The sequence below is a fragment of the Stegostoma tigrinum genome, chromosome 18, assembly GCF_030684315.1.
Source record: "Stegostoma tigrinum isolate sSteTig4 chromosome 18, sSteTig4.hap1, whole genome shotgun sequence".
NCBI classification, from domain to species: domain Eukaryota; kingdom Metazoa; phylum Chordata; class Chondrichthyes; order Orectolobiformes; family Stegostomatidae; genus Stegostoma; species Stegostoma tigrinum.
Window position 1 is genome coordinate 27950346 of NC_081371.1, and position 24952 is coordinate 27975297.

At 41.0% G+C, this 24952-nt stretch overlaps 1 protein-coding gene across 5 annotated transcripts in view; it reads left to right on the forward strand.

The window, feature by feature from the left end:
* The window catches only part of lrp6 (low density lipoprotein receptor-related protein 6), a 182758-nt gene that overhangs the window by 97901 nt on the left and 59905 nt on the right, over window positions 1-24952 (forward strand). For all 5 annotated transcript variants that reach the window (XM_048549411.1, XM_059652423.1, XM_048549413.2 and 2 more), the window contains 2 exons: window positions 14411-14607; window positions 24152-24283. In XM_048549411.1, coding sequence (XP_048405368.1) covers window positions 14411-14607; window positions 24152-24283 — 329 coding nt within the window. The remainder of the gene's footprint in view (window positions 1-14410; window positions 14608-24151; window positions 24284-24952) is intronic.

The window sequence follows — 24952 nt, forward strand, 5'->3', positions numbered from 1 at the left end:
CTACATCTGACTGTCTATCGTGCCCGCTTGCTGTTTTTCTCACGCTCTTGTTGTCTCCCACTCTCCATCTTTCTCTCTTGCACTCTGTCTGGCTCGCTGTCATGTTATAGCTCTCCGACCCATGTGCTGTCCCTCTCACCTTCCCTGTCTACCTCCTGTGTCTCCTCTCTCTCATACTCATTAACTCTCATGCTGTTGCCCTCTCTCGGTCTGGTCTCCCTCTCCAGCTGTTTGCTTCATCTCTCTCCCCGCTCACTGTGTATGTCTGTATGCTGCCACTATCACCATCAACCACTACCTGCAACCCCCCTCACCCAATCCAGTAAATGACCATTCTGCTTCCTTGTATTGTAGCTTTCCCACTGTGTCACATGGGAGGGTTTTCTAGCTTTACTTATATTGTAAGCCAAAGTGATTAACATTAACATAAACCAGTACGTACCCTGGTGCCCAGTTTCTCAAATACTTTCCTGAAATGTATTCATCCTCTGACATGGTGGGGCCATGCCAGTCAAATTCACACTTCTCTCCTGTGACCACTGCATGAAGCAGATGATGTGGTTTTGTTGAGGCAGCTTATCAGTTATATTTTGGTTTGTTCCCTGAAGCAATAACCCTTATTAATAAGTCAGGATGCGGGTTGATAACAAGCAGATTTGCTACCCTTTCCCTCAGGAAGCGTCTGTGTTAATAAGCTGAACTGTGCATTATCTTGGGAATATGTCTGACTGAATTTTTTCACTTTGTTCAGAATTATTTTGGCAAACGTCACTGCAGAATATCTATCAAAAATCTGCACAGTCAGAATGGGTCTGTGCATCATTTCTTTGAAACTGAATATAACTGTGGGTGGATCTACAGTGTTTCACAAAATAAACAAGGCCTCTTGCCTTTCCTCATTTCGTTTTTGTGAACTAGGTTTATTTGGAGGCATTGCTGACCTTCCAGAAATTGCAACATTATACAATATGACTTTGGAAACTTGCAAACAGGGCAGTTAGGTGTGAATTGAACAGAGGAAATAGAGAAACATTCTGTACAATTTTAATAAATAAAGTCCTTGCTTTTATTTCATGAAATTTGTGTATTGTATTAGTTAATTAAGTAGTCTTTAGTTGCTAAGTGAAGATATTCATTTCACTTGGTTATATATTAAGTTTTGATATTATTTATTTACTTCATGTCCCAGCTTTGGCTGATGGTATATTTCTGTCAGATATAGAAACAGAAAAAATAGGAACAGGAATAGGCCAATCAATCCCTCATGCCTGCTGTACCATTTAATGGCTTATCATCCAACACAGTACCCTATTCTTGCTTTCTTCCCATTTCCTTTGATTCCTCTTACCCTAAAAATTATAGTTCGTTGTTAAAAACATTCAATGTTTTGGCCTCAACTAATTTCTATGGCAGAGAATTCCAGACTTTGTCTGGGTAAAGAAATTTCTCCTCACCTTGGTCCTAAATTGCCTACTCCATATGCTTAGACTGTGACTCCTGGTTCTGAATTCCTTTCTCCAATTTTCCTATCTGCTACTATCAGGACTTGTTAGAACATAGAACATAGAACATTACAGCACAGTACAGGCCCTGCTGCCCTCGATGTTGTGCCGACCTGTCATACCGATCTGAAGCCCGTCTAACCTACTTGAGATTCCCACCTCTCATTCTTCAAAACTTCAGTGAATATAAACCTAGCTGATCTGGTCTTATGTCAAGAGCTGCCACCTCTGGGATCAGTCTGGTAAAGCTTTGGTGCACTCCCTTCGTAGCCTGCACACCCTTGCTCAGATAAAGAGACCTTACCACATTGTAGGAATCTAATCTAATCTAAACTGTACACAGTATTCCAGATGTGGTATTCAAGGCTCTGTACAATGGCAGCAAACTGTCCCTGTGCCTGCACAAAAATCATTTTCCTGTAAAGGCCAGTATACCATTTACTTTTTTCATTGCTTGCTGTTCCTGCATGCTTACTGTCAGTGATTGGTGTACAAGGATACCCTGATCTCATTGCACCTCCTCCCAATTTGTTGGCTTTTAGATAATTTGCTTCCTTGTTTTTGCTAGCAAAGTAGATAACCTCACATTTTGCTACATTACACTTTGTTTACCATGCATTTGTCCATTCTCTCAACTTGTCCAAATTGCACTGAAGTATCTCTGTATCCTCCTCACAGTTTGTCTCCCATCCAGCTTTGTGTCATCATTTGCAAATTTGGAGATATTACATTTAATTCTATGATTGAAATCATTAATAGTTATCTGGAAAAGTTAGGATACAAGCATCAAACCCTGCGTTAGCCAGACGACACTGGCTACCACTTTTTTTGGCGGGAGGGCTCCTTTATATTCCAATTCTTTGTTTCTTGTTTGTTAACCAGTTCTCTGTCTACATCATTACGCTACCCGCTAGTCACACGTGCTTCAATCCTATAATCTAATATCATCTGTAGGCCTTATCAAAAGCCTTCTGGAAGTCCAAGTACCTCATCTATTGGATCTTATCTATCAAGTCTACTAGTTATATCCCCTCAAAATTGTAATAGATACATTCAGTATTATTTCCTTTTTGAAAATCCATGCTGACTCTGTCAGATCCCATCATTGTTTCCAAGTGCTCTGCAATTAAATCTTAAATAATGAACTCTCGCGTTTTCCCTTCTGCTGATGTAAGTCTAACCTGTATATAATTCCCTGTTTTCTCTCTCTCTTCTTTTAGTAATAGTGTGGATAAATTAGTTATAATCCAATCTATAGGGGCAATAGAATCTGGAAAGATAGTCATCAATGCATCTGCCATTTCTAGGGCCATGTCGTTAACTATTTCTGGGCAGTTAGATTATCTGGGAATTTATTGGTCTTTAATCCCATCAATTTCCAAACACCATTTTGCATGCTTTCTGCAAGCTTACTCTCATAATCTGTTTTCCCCTCTTTAATCAATCCCTTCATCCTCCCTTGCTGAAACCATTTTGTTATCCTTTTTTTTGCCTCTTTTTCGAGTCTTCATGCTTGCTCATGTGTGATATCTGAAATTGGACACAGCTGCAACTGTGACTGAATTAGTGCATAAAAGTTCAAAACTTCCTTGCCTTTGTACTGCTTGTAAACATAAATGCAAACAGTATCAATTAGGAGCAGGAGTAGGCCATATGACCCCTCTAACTTAATCAGCCATTCAGTAAGATCACACTGAATCTGATTGTCGCCTCAACTCTGCATTCCTATATCTTTCTGCCTGAATCATTCCGAATGCCCCCATCTACGTTGCTCTGAGGTTGAGAGTTTCAAAGACTCTCAATATTCTGAGAGGGGAAAAAAAATCCTCCACCTTGAATGGGAGATCCCTTATTTTTAAACTCTGTTCCCAGTTATCATCTCTCCACATGCAGAAACATCCTTTTACCATCCAACCTGTTAAATCTACTTGGGATTTTCTGTTTCGGTAAGATCATCTCTCATTCTTCTAAACTCCAGTGGCTTCAGGCCCAGTCAGTCCACTCCCTCCTCATATAGCAGACTGCTAACTTCTTTTGACCAGCCTGCCACTACTACTGTAGCATGAGAAATGTTTGTCCTTTTGGACCCTTGAAGAGGATTCGAATAATTTTACTCCAGGGCAATACCAGGTTGTGATGATGTAAGGAATTTGAGCTGATGTGACTAGGATGGCAGGAAACTGCTATAAGATTCTCCTTGCATTAAATGTGTTTTGAGGCATTTCACCATTCCTTGAACAATTGTAGAAAAACAGTGTAAGAATACCCTATCAGCCAGGGTGTTGCAGCTCAATCCAATCAATTAATTTTCAGTGCCATAAGTTTTGGGAAAAATAACTTGTTGAGGTGAAGCACAAAAAATAACTTGCTGTACTTTTAGAATCTAGTCTTCTTTACATATTGTGTATGCAAAACTACAATGTTATATGCTATTACTGTCACCACGTTATTTTGATACATATTACATTCAACCCCTTGTTCAAACAAAAACTGACAAATGTTTTTGAGTTTGGCCTTTCCTCCCCGCACTCCCTTGCTATGTGTAGAATTGCAGATATCAAACGCAGTCCCCATTGTGATGCGACAGTATAATTGAAGTAGTACTGACATTCAGTTCTACTAGGTCCATTCAACTCCCAACGTCATTATGGTCATACTCCAAACATGGACAAACAAGCAGAATTCCAGAGTTCAAGTGAGAGTAACTTGACCATAAGCTGCATTTGACCAAGTACGGTATTTAGGAGCCAGAGAAAACTGGAATTGAGGGGCAAATTCTCCACTAGTTGGAGTTATCCTCAGCTCAGTGGGAGATGGATGTGTTACTGAAAATCAATCATTTGATCTCCAAGATATCTCTACTAGAGTGCCTCAATGAAGTGTCTTAGGTTCAAATGTGTTCAATTGTTTTGTTAATGATCTCCCCTTATTCATAAGGTCAGAGGTAGAAATGTTCCCTAATGATTGCACCAATATTCTGCGCCATTTATGACCCCTCAGATATCATAGCAGGCCTTTTTAAAATCAGCAAGATCTGGGCACACTCCAGCATTGGCTGATACGTGCCAAATAACGTTTGTGCCACACAGATGCCAGGCAATGTTTATCTCCAGGGGAGAATCTAACCATCACTCCTTGATATTGTATAGTAGTGCCATCACTGAATCACCCACCCTCAACGTTCTGAGGGGATATCATTGATTAGAAACAGGACTGGACTAGCTATATGAGTATGGTGGCTTCAAGATCAGGCCAGATGCTAGGAATGCTGCTGTGAGTAACTTGACTCCTGGCTCCCCAAATGCTGTCCACCATCCATAAGACATATTTTGTTGTTTTTTTTTTAAAACTGCGGACTGATATGAGAAAGTGCTGTCTTAGAACCTGTGTTTGAAAGAGTTGCTGCAGATTTGAAAATTATGCAATTTGACGCGCATGCCAGGCATCATGTAAAGAACTGTTTGAAAAAGCAGTAATTGCAGAGATGCAGACACTATGGAACAAGGGAATACTGATGCAGCCTTTGCTGGCAACACTTAAGCTGATTGGTCCAATGACTAGCAGCCAGCCATCAACAACAGAAGCGTTTTTGACTGCCAGCAACTTTGAGTCTTGGGTAACTGAATAGCTTGGATCTGGGAACAAGATGCAGAGAGAGAGTGACAGATGTTTAGTTCATCCCCAGATCAGGTGTGGTCTCTCTGTACTCTGCAGTCAAACTCATTATACCTCAAGAAACTCATATTCCGCTTGGGAACCCTGCAGCCCAATGGTATCAACGTGGACTTCACAAGCTTCAAAATCTCCCCTTCCCCTACTGCATCCCAAAACCAGCCCAGTTCTTCCCCACCCCCCCCGCCGCATCCCAAAACCAGCCCAGCTCGTCCCCTCCCCCCACTGCATCCCAAAACCAGCCCAGCCTGTCTCTGCTTCCCTAACCTGTTCTTCCTCTCACCCATCCCTTCCTCCCACCTCAAGCCGCACCTCCATTTCCTACCTACCACCTCATCCCGCCTCCTTGACCTGTCCATCTTCCCTGGACTGACCTATCCCCTCCCTACCTATACTCTCCTCTCTACCTATCTCGTTTTCTCTCCATCTTCGGTCTGCCTCCCCCTCTCTCCCTATTTATTCCAGTTCCCTCTCCCCATCCCCCTCTCTGATGAAGGGTCTAGGTCCGAAACGTCAGCTTTTGTGCTCCTGAGATGCTGCTTGGCCTGCTGTGTTCATCCAGCTCCACACTTTGATACCTCAAGAAAGCCAGTTTACCTTTCCTGCAACAGTTGTATGGTGTGACTTTCAACTGATAACCAAAAAAACTTGTTATACATGAACCAGTCATCTCTTGTGTGTCTCGCCAATCACCAGAAGCAAACAGAAAAACAGTTTGCAGTCATGCAGTGGCATAAAACAATAGCGTCATGTCAGCAACAGTATTTGGAAGCAAAAACTTCTCTTCCCTCTGTATGTGACCTATTTTCCCTGCCTGTCTGTATGTGTAAAAGGTGTTTATGGGGGATTAGAGTTTTAGTTAGGAGTGTTACATGCTGACAATTTATAACTCTTTATCTGTAGCTAGAGCCTAATTACACTCATTCTGTATTCAACAAGAACTACTACTTATAGTTGGTCCATGCTTTTGAAGTCTGAATGTTGGATAAATGTGAAACTTTGTGCTTCTATAAAATCTTTAACTTCTGTGACGTCTGGCAGGGTTTGATTTCTACAATGCTACTTAGTGAGCCATTTTTTAAAAAAGTACAAATGCTTTTACCATGATCAGATTCCAAATTGTTGACTTGTAGGTAAAATTCACTGTTGCATGCAATGTAAGTTTTATTGGTTTCTAGCTTTCCATTGTCAAAATATTCTTCATAATACTGGTTATTTTCCAAGTCCTGCTTAAGCCAAACTGAGAGTAATTTTTAAAAATGAATAATATTGTTGATTTTATCAGACTTGTTTACACCAGTTGTAACTATATGTAAATTTGCCTTAATCCATTTTGACTAATAAGTTAGCTCTGCTGAGTAACTCTGTTGTTCATAGTAATGTAGTAAAATCTTGTCCTACCACTCAGTGACCAAATATATTGCTATGCCACAATACTGTATCATCAGGTCATCTTTCTGATCTGGGATTTAGACAAAGGTGAGGGTTATTTTGGTGAAATTCCATTACAGTTATCCATAATTGCATATCCTGTGGCAAATTATTAGCAAAGATCATCTTTTATTTTAATATCAAATATCGTTTGGCATTAGTTTCAATTCCTCCTCTCACGCTCCTGATGGTATGTCCATCCTTGGCTGCCTGCAGTAACGGAGTGAGACCAAATGTGAACTGGAGGAACAACACCTGATGTTTCGCCTTGGGACCGTATTATCCAGTGGCCTCAACATTGACTTCACCAACTTCAAAATCTCTCCAAACCCTCACCTCCCTGACCTAACCTAACTTGTTCACCTCCTTCCCATGGACCAATCACAATACCCCCCACCTGGTTCCACCTATCACCATCTCTCCTACCCGTCCCCCAGCCCTCATCAGCTCTTTATTTCTGAGCTCCCCTCCCCAGTCCTGATGAAGGGTTTTGGCCCAAAACATCGACTTTCCCGCTCCTCAGATGCTGTTTGACCTGCTGCACTTTTCCATGCTCACACCTAGAGACTGTGGCTTCTTGCATCCGCACTCATTATTGTTTCAAACGCTGCTGAGTTTCAAGTGATCGGTCTCTTGGTCTTCAACACTTTCATGATCCCTTCTTTTAAAGGAGAAACCGAAAGTATTTTTGTACTCTGTGGATAATCACCTCCTAAACTTGTTATAATGTGATATATTTGATGGTCACATTGAATATTTGAGATTATTTTAAATTAGAAGGCAGTGCAATTTTTTTTTTCCAATTTAAAAAAAGCATCATGATTTCATTAGCTATGGTGACTAAGTGTAGGTGGACAATTGAACGTTAGATACAGTTCTAGAAAAGTAAGGGGTTCTAATCCTGTTTTCCTGTGTAATTGGATGGATTGTACCTTATTTTAAAGTAGGGCTTTCAAAGGCCGCTGGAATTTCTGGTGAGACTACTTTGTGTGTGGCTATTACAGTCAATTAAGAAAGGGGTAATTGTTTATTACGTCAAAGCAGTGGCTTACATGGTACAGAACCTCTTCCAAAAGTTGTGGAATAATTTGAAGTGATAGCACTGGTTTCATTCTTTCTCATGCGCTGATGTGAAATGTTGGGATTTACACTCTAGCCATGATGACCACATCAATGAGCATAAACAAGTTTGAGTCTTAACTTTTGCTTAGTATTGAAAGTATAATAACATGGTTGTTCATGGCCTGGGGTCACATGCCAGCTAACCTGATTAGCAGAAAGGATGGGCAACAAAGTTAGTTACCTTTTGCTATAAATGAAAAGTTGATAATGACACCACATCAGCTCGGCTCAATTCAAAGTGAATGCCCACTTACACCCGAACGAGTTGTTATTCCAAAATTATTTAGAATTGTTATTGTCATGCATACATAATCATGTGTATCCAGAGGACCACATCACTCACTGGTACACTTACCATGGTACAGTAAAGCCACAAGGTGGATAATTTCACCTGAAATGATGAGATGCAAGAAAGAAACATTATAATTACGTAACTTAATATGTTCGTATCTAAAAATATGATTATTTCCTACTGTTGAGAATAGTGAGACATAATGACAGCAATATCTGTGTAGAACCCAAACTTTGAACATAAATGCTGGATTATATTGAGGAGACATCAATTCAAATTATTACTGCTGCAGCAATGAAGCAATTAGTCTACAAAATTAATGTGCACAGAGCTAATGTATGAATTGAGACTTGATTAATAGACAGCAAAGATTAAAAGTGAACTGATTATTCTTGGAATGGCGAGACCTTACCACTGGGATCCAGGAAGGATCAGTGCTGGAACAGCTGTTCACAATCTCTATAAATTATTTGGATGTGGGAACCAGTGCAATCATTCAACATTTGCTGATGGCTCAAAGTGAGGTGGGGATGTAAGGTGAGGAAGATGTTGCTTTGAAGAATGAATGGAGATCTATCTTAAATTTACAGAGTTCTTAGAGGATATTGATTTGGTTTAATTGAATGGTGGGACAGGCTGATGGGCTAACTGGCCTATGCCAGTTCTTGTTCCTTTCAAACATGCAGCTTCAGCCCATGATAAATTGAAAGGTTGTTGTGGAGAAGTTTAAACAAAAGTGCAGATTGACCTTCAGTGGTTTTCAAAAAGGCGCTAGTGATGTGGAATGGGTCAGGTTTTTCCTTCTCTGGACTCGAGAGAAAGAGTAACAGCTTGTCAATTGCTGGAAAATGTGAGGATGAGAGTACAATACCCAGACAATGTTGTCGAGAAATTCGACATGCACCACAGTCAAATTACCATTACATTTCCTGACTGGCAGGTGTATCCTCCTGAGATAAGGGAATCGAACTGCAAGCAGCCCTTCAGATGCAATCTTACCAAGGTTCTATGCAATTGAAGCAAGCCATCTTTATTCCACATGCCAATTAAGGCCGAGTACCATTTTCATTAAATTCCACAGCATAGCCAGAAAGAGAAATGGTGCTAGTTGATGCCCTTTCTCACTTATTGCCATGCAAGAAATTCAACAGAAGATCAAGGTTCAATGATACATCACCTTGTGAATGTAACACCACTGAAGCGGAATGAAATCAGAGTTGAGACCATCAGACTTGGTCTGTTAGAATTGCTGTTCTTCCAGCTTGCACTGGTCTTTGCTGGAAGGTGACACTAACATTATACCTGCAAAAATGACTCTGATCTTCCCATTCCCTGCAACTTCAACACACCACCATGTTCCCTGGCTAACATCTTACTCGGGCTTGCTACAGTGCTCCAGTGAAGCTCAGTGCAAACTGGAAGAACAGCATCTCATTCCCGCTTGGGGAGCTTGCAGCCTTCAGGACCCTATCGAGTTCAATAATTTTTCTCAAACTCCTGTTCCTTTCCCCTGTTACCTGTCTGTGTCCTTTTTTTTTACAAAGAAAGATCTGTGTATTTCTTAACCCTCAGGTATACAGACGATTTTGAATAACCAACTGTACGTGTTTTGAGAATTTAAATAAATAGGATGTTTATTTACAAGTTCACGAACTCATCCCACACAAATGCACTCAAGGAAAGTATGCTTCAAGGGAATTACTCCCTATGATAAATTACTGACAAAAGAAATAGTACGTATTAGACAGTATACGTCTGAGGAAGAATCTGTTTTCCCTGTTGGAGGATAGTCTCAATGGACTTGAAGAAAGGAGCAGACTTGAAGATCTTATCCTGCAATTCCCAGTTCTTAAGGCATGGATGATACCCATGCTGCTGCGGTTTCATGCTGTGTCTCTGTAGATAGCATTGAAAGAATAACTAGGGAAAGCAAGAATGGTCAAGCAAGAGAGGTCATCATCAACATTAAATGTGACAACGTCGGTATAGTGTGCCCATCCATCACTGTAAACTGGATCAGTATGAAAGGGAGTGATGCTGTCAGTATTTTCAAAGTGAAGAAAAAGCATGAAAAAGCTTTACAAATGTTCACATATCAAGTTGAAGAAGTCAGTTGTATTGACATTTTCACATGTAATGTCGAAACTTTTCCGATCTTCAGTTAAGTTGCTTTCGAAAGAGAGATTTTATATAATTTCAAAGTGACATAGAAAATATACAGCGGTGCACATATGTATTCAGGGTCCCATATTGCTCTCTGCTGCTCTGTAAGTAATGTACACATGCAGCATTGGATAATTTCACCTGTCATGATGAATACCTTTGATGCAAGTATTTGTGCTAAGTAGGTAAGCATTTTGAATTTCAGGGAACCACTAGACGTAATGCAGCTAAAAGAAAAGGTACATCCCCTGGTTTCTGTTATCTCCATGTACCTCAATGTTTATAATATGTAGAAATCTCAACAGTCCTGCCATACCAGGAATCCATTTGGTGATTCATTATTGCACTCCCTCTACTCCTTGCATAAGGAGACCAAAACTGTATTCCAGATGTGGTTTGCCAAGACTGAGTACTATTGCAGAATCCTGTACTGAAATCTTCTGGTAATAAAGGCTAACATACATACCATTTGCCTTCCCGATTGCTTGTTGTACCTGTACATTGGCTTTTTAGTGACTGTAGATACGTTTTGTAACTCGGCACTCCTCTTTTTCTCTCAATTTAAGAAATATTTGGCATTTGTTTTTATTACCAAAATTGATAACTTCCATATCATAGTATACCATCTGCTACATTCTTGCCCATTCACTTAACCTACCTGAATCCCCTGAGACTTATACTGTTGGGAAAAGGATTAAGTCAAATAGACCATTCTACACTTTGAGCATGCAGGAACAAAATAGGACTGAAATTAAACTGCATTTATTTCAATGTAAGAGGCCTGACAAGTAAGGTACATGGAATCAGGGCATGGCACATCATGGGAGACTGGTTAGCAAGGTTAGGTCACACAGAATGCAGGGAGAACTAGCCATTTGGATAAAGAACTGGCTGAAAGGTGGAAATGTGGTGGTGAAGAGTTGCTTTTCAGACTGGAGGCCTCTGACCTGAGCTGCACCACAAGGATCGGTGCTGGGTCCCCTGCTTTTCATTATTCATATAAATGATTTGGATGTGAACATATGGTCAGTAAGTTTGCAGACGGAAATTGGAGGTGTAGTGGACAGTGAAAAAGGTTAGCTCCGAGTACAACGAGATCTTGGTCAGATGGGCCAGTGAGATGAGGAGTGGCAGATAGAGTTTAATTTAGATAAATGTGAGGTGCTGCATTTTGGAAAGGCAAATCAGGGCAAGACTTGTGTACACCTTAATGATGAGGTCCTGACAGGTGTTGGCTGAATGGAGAGACTTTGGAGTGCAGGTTCATAGGTCCTTGAAAGTGGAATCGCAGGTAGACAAGATAGCAAAGAAGGCATTTGGTCTGCTTGTCTTTATTGGTCAGTGCATTGAATATAGGGGTTAGGAGGCCATACTGCGGCTGTACAGGGCATTGATTAGGCCACTTTTGGAATGTTGCATTCAGTTCTGGTCTCCCTGCTATAGGAGAGATATTGTGAAACTTGAAAGGGTTCTGAAAAGATTTACAAGGATGTTGCCAAGGTCAGACGCTTTGACCTATAGGGAGATGCTAAATAGCCTGGGGCTATTTTCCCTGCAGTGTTGGAGGCTGAGGGATAACCTTCGAGGTTTATAAAATCATGAGGAGCATGGAGAGGGTAAATAGACTATATCTTTTCCCCAGGATGGAGTAAGCCCAAAACTATGGGGCATATGTTTAAGGTAAGATGGGAAAGATTCTAAGGGGCAACCTTTTAATCCAGAAGGTGGTGTGTGCATGGAATGAGCAGCCACAGGAAGTGTTGGAGGCTGGTACAATTACAACATTTAAAAAGCATGTGTATGGTTTATGAATAGGGAGGGTTTAGAGGGATGTGGGCCAAATGCCGGCAAATGGGACTAGATTTATTTAAGAAATCTGGTTGGCGTGGGCAAGTTGGTCTATTTCTAAGCTGTGTATCTGTATGCCTCTGACTGTTAAATCCATCTTCCACAGGGATGCTTCCAGCATCTCTTCATTTTTTCCTCAACTGAGGATTTGCCTTTATCATGCTTGACAGTGATGTCAGACATGATTGACCCATTTCCCACAGTTCTGATCTTGCTCCTTTCCCTCCCTCCAAGAACAACGATGGTGTTTACCATGACCTCACTTTCCACTACAATCAAATGATCATCCTCTGCCTTCCCTACCAATTCCAGCAGAATGCCACAACCAAATCAATTATCTTCTCCCCTCCCTTGTCAGCATTTAACAGGGACAGTTGCCTCTGCAACACTTTGGTTCACTCCTTCATCATTTGCCTGTTATTTCAAGGCAATGTTTCTCTCCTAGGTCTGCTGCAGTTTTGCAGCAAAACCCAAGCAAGCTGGAGGACCTGCACTGTATTTTTCACTTAGATACTTTATAGCCTACAGGATTCAACATTTGAGCTCAGCAACTTCAGTGTGTGAACACTGTCCTCTGTTTCCATACCCACCCATACCTCCTGTGGTCATGTTTTTGCACTGATTACCTGACCTACCAGTTGCGTTTGCCATTAACACCTATAATTCCATATCACGTCTTTACCACCAAGAACTCGCTCTTTTCCTTTTTCCCTGGGCATCCTTGCTCTTTGTTTAACTTGCTCCCCATATCTCTTTGTCAATAAAATAAACTAAACTATAATTTGCCAGTCCTTCAGTATTCCAAACGAAGTTATATTGAACTTGAAACGTTAACTGTTCCTCACTCTAGGCTCTGGATGTGAGTTTGCTCGCTGAGCTGGAAGGTTAGTTTTCAGACATTTCGTCACCATACAGGTAACATCATCAGTGAGCCTCCGACGAAGCGCTGGTGTTATGTCCCGCTTTCTATTTATCTGGTTAGGTTTCCTTGGGTTGGTGATGTCATTTCCTGTTCTTTTTCTCAGGGGATGGTAGATTGATTGGGAGCCAACGTGTTTGTTGCTGGAGTTCCGATTGGAATGCCATGCTTCTAGGAATTCTCGTGCGTGTCTCTGTTTGGCTTGTCCTAGGATGGATGTGTTGTCCCAATCAAAGTGGTGTCCTTCCTCATCTGTGTGTAAGGATACGAGTGATAGTGGGTCATATCGTTTTGTGGCTAGTTGATGTTCATGTATTCTGGTGGCTAGCTTTCTGCTAGTTTGTCCAATGTAGTGTTTGTCACAGTTCTTGCAAGGTATTTTGTACTTTTTTACTATAAACCATAACCACTCTCCCCTACATCAAAGACATTTCCGAAATGACTGCCAGACTACTCAGACCTCTTGGCATCGTAGCCCACAAACCCACTAACACACTAAAACAGCAGCTAATGAACTTAAAAGACCCTATACAGACAACAAATAAAACAAACGTCATCTACAAAATACCTTGCAAGAACTGTAACAAACACTACATTGGACAAACTGGCAGAAAGCTAGCCACCAGAATACATGAACATCAACTAGCCACAAAACGACATGACCCACTATCACTCGTATCCTTACACACAGATGAGGAAGGACACCACTTTGATTGGGACAACACATCCATCCTAGGACAAGCCAAACAGAGACACGCACGAGAATTCCGAGAAGCATGGCATTCCAACCGGAACTCCATCAACAAACACGTTGGCTCCAAATCAATCTACCATCCCCTGAGAAAAAGAACAGGAAATGACATCACCAACCCAAGGAAACCTAACCAGATAAATAGAAAGTGGGACATAACACCAGCGCTTCGTCGGAGGCTCACTGATGATGTTACCTAGAATGGGGACGAAACGTCTGAAAACTAACCTTCCAGCTCAGTGAGCAAACTTACATCCAGAACCTCAACCTGAGCTACAAATCTTCTCAAAACTCGCCTCACTCTAGGTGCTGTCATATCTGTTGAGTTTCTTCAGCACTTTGTTTTCAATTTTAATTAGCAGCGCCTACGATAATTAGTTATTTAAATCTCCTTTAAACCTCTTTCGATCAAGACCATAACTGTCCTATCTGGGCTGAAAGCTTAGGAATTACGATCACTTACTACTATGTATGCAGACTCATGGCTGTGAGAAGCTTTTAATTTTGTGGCTAAAGAATCTGTTTTTATGTGTTTTTGTCTTATTCTTTTGAAGTTGCTAGACATTTAATTGCAGTGCAAAGCTTCTAACAGCTGGTATGCAAATTGTGCTTTTCATCAGCTTTGGTTGGGAGATTCATTTTACTTCATATTTTAGTCTAAAACTAGGAAGCATTGTAATTTTCATTTAATCTGCATTTTGTTTTGTCAGGCAAGTGGTGGTTGAAGGCTCACTTCCACATCCGTTCGCTTTAACGTTGTTTGGAGACACTTTATATTGGACAGATTGGAACACTCATTCCATTCATGCATGCAACAAATACACTGGAGATTATCGCCGGGAAGTGCACCGTAATATTTTCTCTCCTATGGACATCCATGTATTTAACCAGCAGAGACAACCTAATGGTAAGATTGTGTAATTCTGTCAGCCAGTACATCTGAATGTATGATACACGTTGTCTAATGCTGAATGCTTCTCTCCACCAGCTTGATATTGATGAGTATTTTCGATCGACATCTTACCAACCCAAGACATTGAACTCTATAATTGATCCAAACTTTGATTACACGACAAATAAACCTTATTGCCTTAAAGCAAGTACCGATCTATTTTGGGATAATGGTTCACATTCATACATTGCAATGCTGATAGATGTGTGTATATATACTTACTGCATGCATCATTGTATGGCATAATTAAACTTCTTGTACAGCGTGAGGAGAATTTAGATTCCTTGGGGACTTGTTGATAATTGTGATGGAGCTTCAGTGGTGAAAAAAAAAGCACATTTTATGACCTTAAATGTTCTAAAGCACTTTATAGTCAGTGAATCAGTTAGAAGTGTAGCTACCATATGTCGTGCAAGGAACATGTAAAAGAGTTTGTTGCTGCCTCCTGTAGTGCATGCGTGTTGCAATAACCATTATATTATAGAGAGTAGAACAATTTGAGAAAATAAATTGCTGACTACATACTCATTATAATGTTTGTGCTTTGTATACAAAAACAGCTTAATTATCATATTATTATTGAAATTGAATTTTTGAAAAGTTAAAATGTTTAATTTCAACATAAACTGCCCTTTAATTATCCCTTCTATTATGTTGATAATTTGAAAATCCAGCCATTTTAATTAAAATCAGATGTGAGAGAGAAAAAGGGTCTTTCTTCATTCAGTTTGTTCCATGTCGTGTAAAGGGTCCATTCTTGAAAGCTTTAAGTACTGCCTTTCAGATTAGCAATGATTAGTAATTGTAAAAACACACTGGTAATTATCCTGAAAACAATCTCAAAATACAAAACTCAACGTTAAGTGATCCCTTGGAATATTGCCATCCAATGTTGCTGGATGTCAGAGCCCTTCCTTGGAAAACCTGTCAGGCTCATGCCCTGTCTCTCCCTGAGGAATGAGTCATTGATGACCAGATATTTTTACCCGGACGTAATAGGTAGCTTTGTTGAACCAGCAACCCACTGTGCCATTGCTCAACCTTAACACCATTATTATTCCCTCTCTTGGGAATAGTTAATAGCAAGCACATACGTTTAGAAAGAATTGAAACACCTATTTAAGCTCGGTGTGGAAACACGTTTGTTTCTTCAGTATGGTTTTTTGTCTTAAATCCATGCTGCGGCCTTCTCAATACTTTACAATTTAGGGATTAAATGTGCTCACCTATTTGATTAGACAGATTTTTGATCTACAAGGGAATTAACATTATATGGCTTAAGCAGAAACACAGGTTTGAGGCCCCAATCAGAATAGCTATGATCTTATGAGTGGTGGAGTGTGCTTCAAGGGCCAGATGGTTTACTGTGCTCCTACCTATTATGTTCTTAGACTGTGTGGAAGACTAATGTATACTTATAACTACTATTCCTGAAATGGAAATAATTCTATCATCTGAGATCCTTTCAATGAACTGCTGTCTACTGATTTTCAACAGAGGCTTATAATTATAAGCCTAAGGTTAACTGTTAACTAAACAGCTTTATGGTGTTGATATCAGATAAGTATCTAGTTCCTGAACAGGAGGAGAAAACGGTATTTTTATCCTATTATTATGATCTAAATGTTGCTTGGGATAAGAAATTAATTAATCAGAGAGAGAGTACGGCTCACAACACATCTCTGCTTCCTGCTTTAATGTTTATGAATGTGGCAGGTATTTTTTAATCTTTCATGAGAAGTCGGCATCACTATCAACGCTAGATTTTTTTTTGCTTATTCCTAATTGCCCTTGAACTGAGTGGCTTGCTAGATCATTTCAGAGGACAGTTCAGACGCAGTTGTATCGCTATAGGTCAGGCTCTACAAGGATGTCAGTTTTCCTTCTCTGACGGACAGAAGTGAACTAGATGTGTTTTAATGACAATTAATTATAATTTCATGGTCATGACGATTAATACCTGTATTCACTTGCAGATTTAATGACCTGACTCTAAATTTCACCAGCTGCCATTATGTGATTTGAGTGGGCCACTGGATTACGAGTTAGTGACATTACGACTATGCTGCTCTTCCCTTTGAAACTAACTGGATTGGCTTAATGTTTCAATAATTCAAAAGATAGTGCTTGAGAAAATTGTCATTTTTCACAGCATTTTTATATATGAAAGAAGGCACTTGAGTGTTTCCACAGGGTGATGCAAGAATTATTCAGGACCTCAAAACTATTAGTTTTGAATTTTATTTTATGAACTATAACATCATAACTTTAATTCTGATCATTAATCTCAAAGGTTTACCAACATGTTTGGGAGCAGACTTCAGCCATTCAGCTCCTCCGGGTTGCTCTGCTATTTGATGAGGTGTTGGCTAATTTGATTGTGACCTTAAAGCTACTTTCCTCTCTGACTCCTAAGCCATTTGACTTCCTTGTTAATCAAGAATCTGTTTAACTCAGCCTTAAAAATATTGATACCCAGTGTCCCTCACTCACTAGGTAGAGAATTCCACAGATTAACAAACCTTTTGAGAAAGAAATTCTTCTTATCTCTGCCTTCTCTTCCCCTGGGTGAGGAAATGTCTTCCCAGTATCCACCCCATCAAGTCCCCTCAATCTTCTGTTTCAACAAGATCCCCCTCATTCTTCTAAACACCAATGTCCACATGTCCAACCTTACTTCATAGAGTGATACTTTCGTCTCATCAATCGCTCAAATGAAACTTCTTCATACTGCTTCAGATACATTTATATACTTTAAGTAAGGAGAGGACAACTGTGCACATAACTCTGTATGTGGTCTTACCCCTATATAATTGTGTCAACATGTCCCTACCTTTTCAGTTCTGTTTCCTAACGAGAAAAAAATTAATTTGCCTTGCTGAAGTTGATGTGCTTGTGTGCTGTTTTATTGTGATTCATATACCTGGACATTAGATTCTTGTGTACCACAGAGTTCTCTAATCATTTTCTATTTAAACAAAATGCTAATTTCTATTCTTGCTATCAGTCATTCATTTTTACCCATTAAACTCCAACTAGCACATTTCTGCCTGTGAGCATAACCCATGTATATCCCTTTTGTAGATTTCTTAAGTTCTCTTTTACAACTAGCTTTTTTTTACCCATCCTTGCAGCATCAGCATGTTTAGTGGTTGAGGCCCCAGTATACCACTGGTTATACAGACACATGAATTAGGAGCGCAAGTAGGCTGTTAAACCTTGAAGTCTGCTCCATCATTCAAGAAGTTTGTAGCTAATCTAATTATAACCTCAGTGTGTTCCCACCTACTCCTGATAGCCTTTCAGCCTCTTGACAATTGTCTTTCGCCTGGTTACAACCATTCAATGACTCTGCCTCTGCTACTTTTTCAGAAATTGCATTCCAGCGGCATACAATGTTTGGAGGAAAGAATTGCCAATCTGTTTTAAATGAATGAGCCCTGATATTTTAACCAATGGTCCCTAGTTCTGGAATATCTCACAAGAGGAAACCTTCTCCCCATATTTACTCTGTCAAAATTCCACAGGATGTTGTATGTTTGATTTGGTCACTTCTGACTCATCTGAACTCAAGCCTATTCCATCCAACCGTTCCTCATGAGTAACTCTCGTTCCTCCATTCCAAATTTTATTCTGGCAAACCTTCTCTGAACTGTTTCTGATGTATTTATATGCTACCTTAAATAAGGTGAGGCGGTCTCACCAATTCTGTGTACTTCAAAGGCATAATCCCCTTTTTGTATTCACTGTGAAATGATGTCATTCTGTTAACTTTCCTAATGACTTGGCATGCCTGCATGCTGACCTTCTGCCCTCTTACATGAATTACACCGAGAAATCTCCACACCTTCAAGATCTACATACACTCAGTATTTCTATAATACATTTGTTTTATTCTTCCTGGCAAAATGAACAATTTCCTGCATTATACTCTGTCAAAACTTTGCCCACTGACTTAAGTTATCTATGTCTTTTTGCAACCTTGCATATGTCCTCTACACAACTTACTTTCCCTCCTATCTTTGTGTCATCAAAATTTTTTTAATCAATCTTCTGTCCTTTCATTGAAGGCATTTACTGTATTTGCTCATGTAAAAGTTGTATTTTTTTGACTATTGTTTAATGTTAAAAATATGGGTTAAATCAACTATTACATGGATGCTGTTGTTGAAGGGCTGAAATTCATGCTACAGTCCAAAATACCATGTCATTAGCAGAAACCCAACTGATCTCTAAACAAATAAAGAAAACAAAAGCACAGTGAATTACGGTAGTTACCTGACTCTGACCTGATGCATATTAAACTTTTTCATGCCAAATTCTTCCATTTCCCTCCGTTTTCTCTAGTTTACTGTTGTTTTAGTTTTTCAAAATAACATTTTAAACTTTTATTTCTGATGACATTTGACTCTCAATGAAGGAATGTTTGAAAAGTTAAAAATCAAATAACTCTCTCACTAGCCACTTCTTTTAATACCCTGTTAGCCTATGTGTCCAGTCATTTAGTTTGTACCCACATAACCAGCAATTGTGACTTTTTTTAAATTCCTCAAACCCTTCCATTTCCTGGGATATTCTTTGTATCCTATGAGGTGAAGACCACTGCAAAGTACCTGTTTAGTGTATCTGCTGTTTCCTTATTTTTCATGACAAATTTTCCAGTCTCGCTTTCTATCAGACCAATGTTCACTTCATTAACTTTTAACTTCATTCTTTCCAACTTTCTTTTGTACTCTTATTTTCCCTCTTTACCTCTTGGTCAGTTTTTGTTTTATATTCTGTCTAATCTTATGACTTTACACTGTCTTTGCACAATTGTATGCTTTTTCTTTTAGCTTGATGCTGTCTTTAATTTTCTAGTAAACCATGGGTGTGTGGCTGTCCCTTGGAACTTTTTCTTTTCAGAATGTATTTATTACATATTTAGTCGAACAGAGACCTAGGGATTCGGGTATATTATTCATTTGAGTTGATTTATTATCGCATGTACCTAAAAACAGTGAAAAGACAAATCATAGTAAGCAAGGACAAATCATCAGGTGAAAAAAAAACTTGGACAGAGTGAGGCGTACCACATAGGACATGAACGAAGCAAGAACAACATTACCAAGATCAACACTGTTTGAAGTTAGAGCCATTCGTCAGTTCAAAAAGCTGTTCTTAAACCTGTTGTATGTGTTCAAGCTTCTGTATCGTTTGCCTGATGGAAGAGGTTGTAACAGTATTATCAGGGTGGAATGGGTGTTTGATGATGGCAGCCTTTCTGCAGCAACAGCAAGTGTAAATGTAGTCAGTGGACGGAAGGTTGGCTTCTGTGATGGGCTCTGCACATGCCTTCTGTAGTTTCTTCCATTCCTGGGCAGAGCAGTTGCCATGCCAGCCCATAATGCACACAGGCAGTGTGCTTTCAGTGATGCATCCATAAAAGTTGGTGAGGATCCTTATGGACATGTCAAATTTCCTGAGCTACCTGAGGATAGAAAGTTGAGTCACAGGTAGACAAAGAAGGCATTTGGCACTGATAGCTCCTTTGCTCAGACCATTGAGTTAAGAAGTCGGGTTATCATGTTGCCATTGTACAGGATGCTGGTGAGGCTATTTTTGGAGTGCTATAAATACTTCTGGTCAGTCTGCCATGGGAGGGATATTATTACATTGGACAGGGTGCAGAAAAGACTTAAGGTTGTTACCGGGCCTGGAGGGTTTGAGTTAAAGGAGAGGCTGGCCTAGGAGCTTGAGAGTTGGTGTGTTATAGAGATTTGTAAAACCGTAAGGGGTATAGATTAGGTCAAGGTACTTTCCCTGGGGTATGAAGCTCAAAACTATATAGAGCATAATTTTAAGCGAGAGCCAAAAGCTTTAAAAGGGAACTGAGGGGCAACTTTTTCAAAAAGCGGATGGTTTTGTGTGGATTCAACTGTCAGCGGATGTGTTTGTTGCAGGTACAGTCACAACACTTATGAGATATTTGGACAGGTATATGAATAGGAAAGGTTTAGACGGATATGGGCCAAAGGCAGGCAAATGGGACTAGTTTAGTTTGGGAACCTCTGTCAGTTTGGATGAGTTTCCAGGCTGTATCATTCTGTCAGGCACTACCTCTCTATTGACTGGTCCTTTAACATAATTTGTTAATTTACTTCTGCTTTCATGCCCTCAGGAGTCCACTTACTAAACTTTTAAAAATAGTCTTAGATGCACTCCCCCCTCCCTCAAACTGAATGTAAAATTCAGTCATATTATGATCGCTGCTATCTCTGGATGCCTTCTCTAAGAGATCAATAAATAGTCCAATTCACTGCACAATATGAGCCCTGTTATAACAGTGTGGTGCTGGAGGAACACAGCAGGCCAGAGGAGCAGGAAAGCTGATGTTTTGGGCTGGGACCCGCCTTCAGAAATGTGGGAGGAGAAGGGGGCTCTGAAATAAGTAGAGAGGGGTGTGGCGATAACAGGTAGGTTGTGGTGGGAATTGGTCAGTGAGGTGGGAGGCGCGGATAGGTGGGAGAGAAGACTGACAGGTCAGTGAGGCAGGGAAGAGAGGGAGGGTTCGTCGTGGGATGAGGTCGGGGTGGAGAGCTCTTGATGCTAGTAAAGTCCACATTGAGACCATTGGGTTGTAGGTTTCCAGGGTGGCATATGAGGTGCTGATCCTCCAGTTTCCAGGTTTCAACATTGTAACACTGGAGGAGGCCCAGGATGGACATGTCATCCAGGGAGTGGGACAGGGAGTTGAAGTGGTTCGCGACTGGGAGATGTTATCATTTGTCACGAACTGAGCGTCTGTGTTCCACAAAGCGGTCTCCAAGCTTCTGCTTAGTCTCGCTGATTGTAGAGAAGGCCACATTAGCAGGTTTGCAGGTGAACATCTGTTTGATGTGGAAGGCCTTGGATTTGGGGGCCTTGGATGGGGGTGAGGGGGGAGGTACAGGGGCAGGTGTAGCACCTCCTGCAGTTGCAGGGAAAGGTGGTGGGGCTAGTGGGGAGTGTGGAGCGGACAAGGGAGTCACGGAGAGAGCAGTCCCTACAGAAGGCAGATAAAGGTGGTGAGGGAAATATGCCCTTCGTAGTGGGGTCAGATTACAGGTGGCGGAAGTGGCAGAGCACGATATGTTGAATCCAGAGGTTTATGGTGATACATGATGACAAGGGGAATTCTGTCTTCATTTTTATTGCGGGGAGGGCGTGTGAAGGCTAAATTGCAGGAAACACAAGAGATGAGGACAAGGGCGTTTACAATCACTGAAGGGGGGCAGTTGCAGTCCTTGAAATAAGAGGGCATCTGGGATGTTTGGGAGTGGAACGCCTCATCTTGGAAACAGATACGGAGGAGTTGGGAGTAGGGGATTGCATTCTTGCAGGAAGGTGGTTGAGAGGAGGTGTAGTGTCACTAGCTATGGGAGTCGGTGAGCTTGAAATAGGTATGCTTTGAGATGGTCACCAGAGATAGAGACAGAGCATTCCAGGAAGGAGAGAGTTATCAGAAATGGTCCAGATGAACATGAGATTGGGGTGGAAGCAGGAGGTGGAGCCAATACAGTCATTGATGTAACAAAGGAAGGTGTGGGGGATGGGGCCAGTGTAACTGCAGAAGAGTGACTGTTCCACGTTTCCTACAAAAAGGCAGGCATAGCTTGGGCCCATGTGGGTACCTGTGGCCACCCCCTTAGTCTGTAGGAAGTGGGAGGAGTTGTAAAAGGAGAAGTTAACATTCAGAGATAGTAAGAATTAGGCTGCTGATTTTTCTGAAGAAGGGTCTAGGCCCGAAACATCAGCCTTTCTGCTGCTTGGCCTGCTGCGTTCATCCAGCCCTACACCACCTTATGTCTGTATTAAGGGTAAGGACGAGTTCAGTTAAGCAAATAAGGGTGTCGGTGGAAGGGGACTGGTTGGGCCTGCGGGAGAGGAAGAAGTGGAGGGCTGGCCAATCCAACCCCCACCACTAACAAACTACACTCCCCTTTTATCCCCCGACCTCATCCCAAGACCAGCACCCTTCCCCCACCCCACCCCACCCCATTCCCGCCTCATTGACCTGTCCGTCTTCTCTCCCACCTATCCGCTCCTCCCACCTCTGACCAATCCCCTCCACTGCCTACCTGCTATCACCGGCCCCTCCCCTTCTCTATTTATTTCAGAGCCTCCTTCCCCCTCTCCCATTTCTGAAGAAGGGTCCTGACCCGAAACAACAGGTTTCGTGCTCCTCTGATGCTGCCTGGCCTGCTGTGTTCCTCCAGTTCCACACTATTATCTCAAACTACAGCATTGGAGGTTCTTACTATCTTGAGGTCTAGTATAGCCTAGTCTCAGTGCAGATGGAGTACAATCATTTTCACAGGGCTCACGCCCCACCCCATTAGCACATGTCCTTGACCCTTCATTGTCAACCCCTCTTGCACTATCGCAGGTCCACCAGCCTGCAGGTCCTTTAGTGGTATAGTGTATGGCAGTGTCAGCTTGTATTGCCGTTAATAGGACAGTCACAGGTTTGAAATACATGTGGGAAGTGTAAAAGAGACACTAGAAAAGGGAAAATTAGCTGCAAGCCTCTTTCCTAGAATGTTCTTGTGTTTCCTGGGAGCTTGTTTAAACTGCCTTTGGTGGTTTGCAGAAAGCAAATGATAACAATGCATGATCCAGGAAGTTAAGAAATGAGAAACAAGGAAAAAATCTCTGAATGTGCTTGAGCCAAATGCAAGTCAGTATTCCTGAACTTTTAGGGCATGAAGTGTGAAAATACAGATTTCTGTCTATTGCTGCACTGAAGTTGGAATTGATGAAGGTTAAAAGCAGAAGATTATTACTTCTTTTTGCCTTTTGCCTAGACCTTGGGAACCAGCTAAAGTTTTATTTTTGAGCTGTAGGCATTAAATGGCTTGGGAAATGCCTGCCTTTTCAACACAGTCCACCTTTGCATACAAGAGCCTAAAGGAGGGGGTAGAAAATAGTGTAGTGAGCAATGGGAAGGAGAATCTGTAAAAGGTGATACAACTTAGTTGTTTGGTACGTGTCAGTTTTAATATATATTTGAATGTTGCTATTTATTTTTTCCTGATACTCATTTTACACTATTTCAAGCAGCTGCTTTGCTTTTTGACCACTGCCCACTTGTAGTCAATTCAGTTGTTTGTAATCAAATCATAATAGATAGGCTAAGATTGCTTGTTATGTTTTGCATTTAAAATGTTTTGCCATGCATGCTGAATCTCTTTCTGTAACATGGTGCATACACAACTTATATCAAACATGTTTAGAACTAGTTTAAAGTGATGCATTTGATGTTTTGATGTTTTTAATTTTAAAACTCTGCTCTTATCAAACTATTCACCAACATATAATCAGGTTGTTTTCTGTACAGTAGTGCATCTTGCCTCATGAAAATGTATGAAGTATAACCTCTGACATACAACTAATTTTAGATATTAAGCATTAAAATCAGTGTTGGTTAAAATCGGAAGTTGAGTTTGCGTTAATATTTACAATTCTGTTACTCGAACAGCTACAAACCCCTGTGGCAGCAATAATGGTGGTTGTTCCCATTTGTGCCTGATGTCTCCAATCAAACCATTCTTTCAGTGTGCCTGTCCAACTGGTGTCCAGCTACTCGAAGATGGAGCAATGTGTAAAGATGGTATGAATATAGCAAATATGAAGCTAGATGTCTGATTTAGTCACTTACCTTAGAGTCTTTATGAAGGCAAGTGCTTCCTATCAGTTCCCTGTGGTCGCTAGTGAATTCCTTGTTCATGTGAACTTGAAGTAACTCTAACTCTGAGACATGAGATTCCTGTATCTCACAGGCAGTGTTTAACTCATGCTCCTCTTCACTGTAACTTGGGAGTTCTAAGTATTAGAACATAGAACAGTACAGCACAGAACAGGCCCTTCAGCCCACAATGTTGTGCCGACCATTGATCCTCATGTATGCACCCTCAAATTTCTGTGACCATATACATGTCCAGCAGTCTCTTAAATGACCCCAATGACCTTGCTTCCACAACTGCTGCTGGCAACGCATTCCATGCTCTCACAACTCTCTGCGTAAAGAACCTGCCTCTGACATCCCCTCTATACTTTCCACCAACCAGCTTAAAACTATGACCCCTCGTGCTAGCCATTTCTGCCCTGGGAAATAGTCTCTGGCTATCAACTCTATCTATGCCTCTCATTATCTTGTATACCTCAATTAGGTCCCCTCTCCTCCTCCTTTTCTCCAATGAAAAGAGACCGAGCTCAGTCAACCTCTCTTCATAAGATAAGCCCTCCAGTCCAGGCAGCATCCTGGTAAACCTCCTCTGAA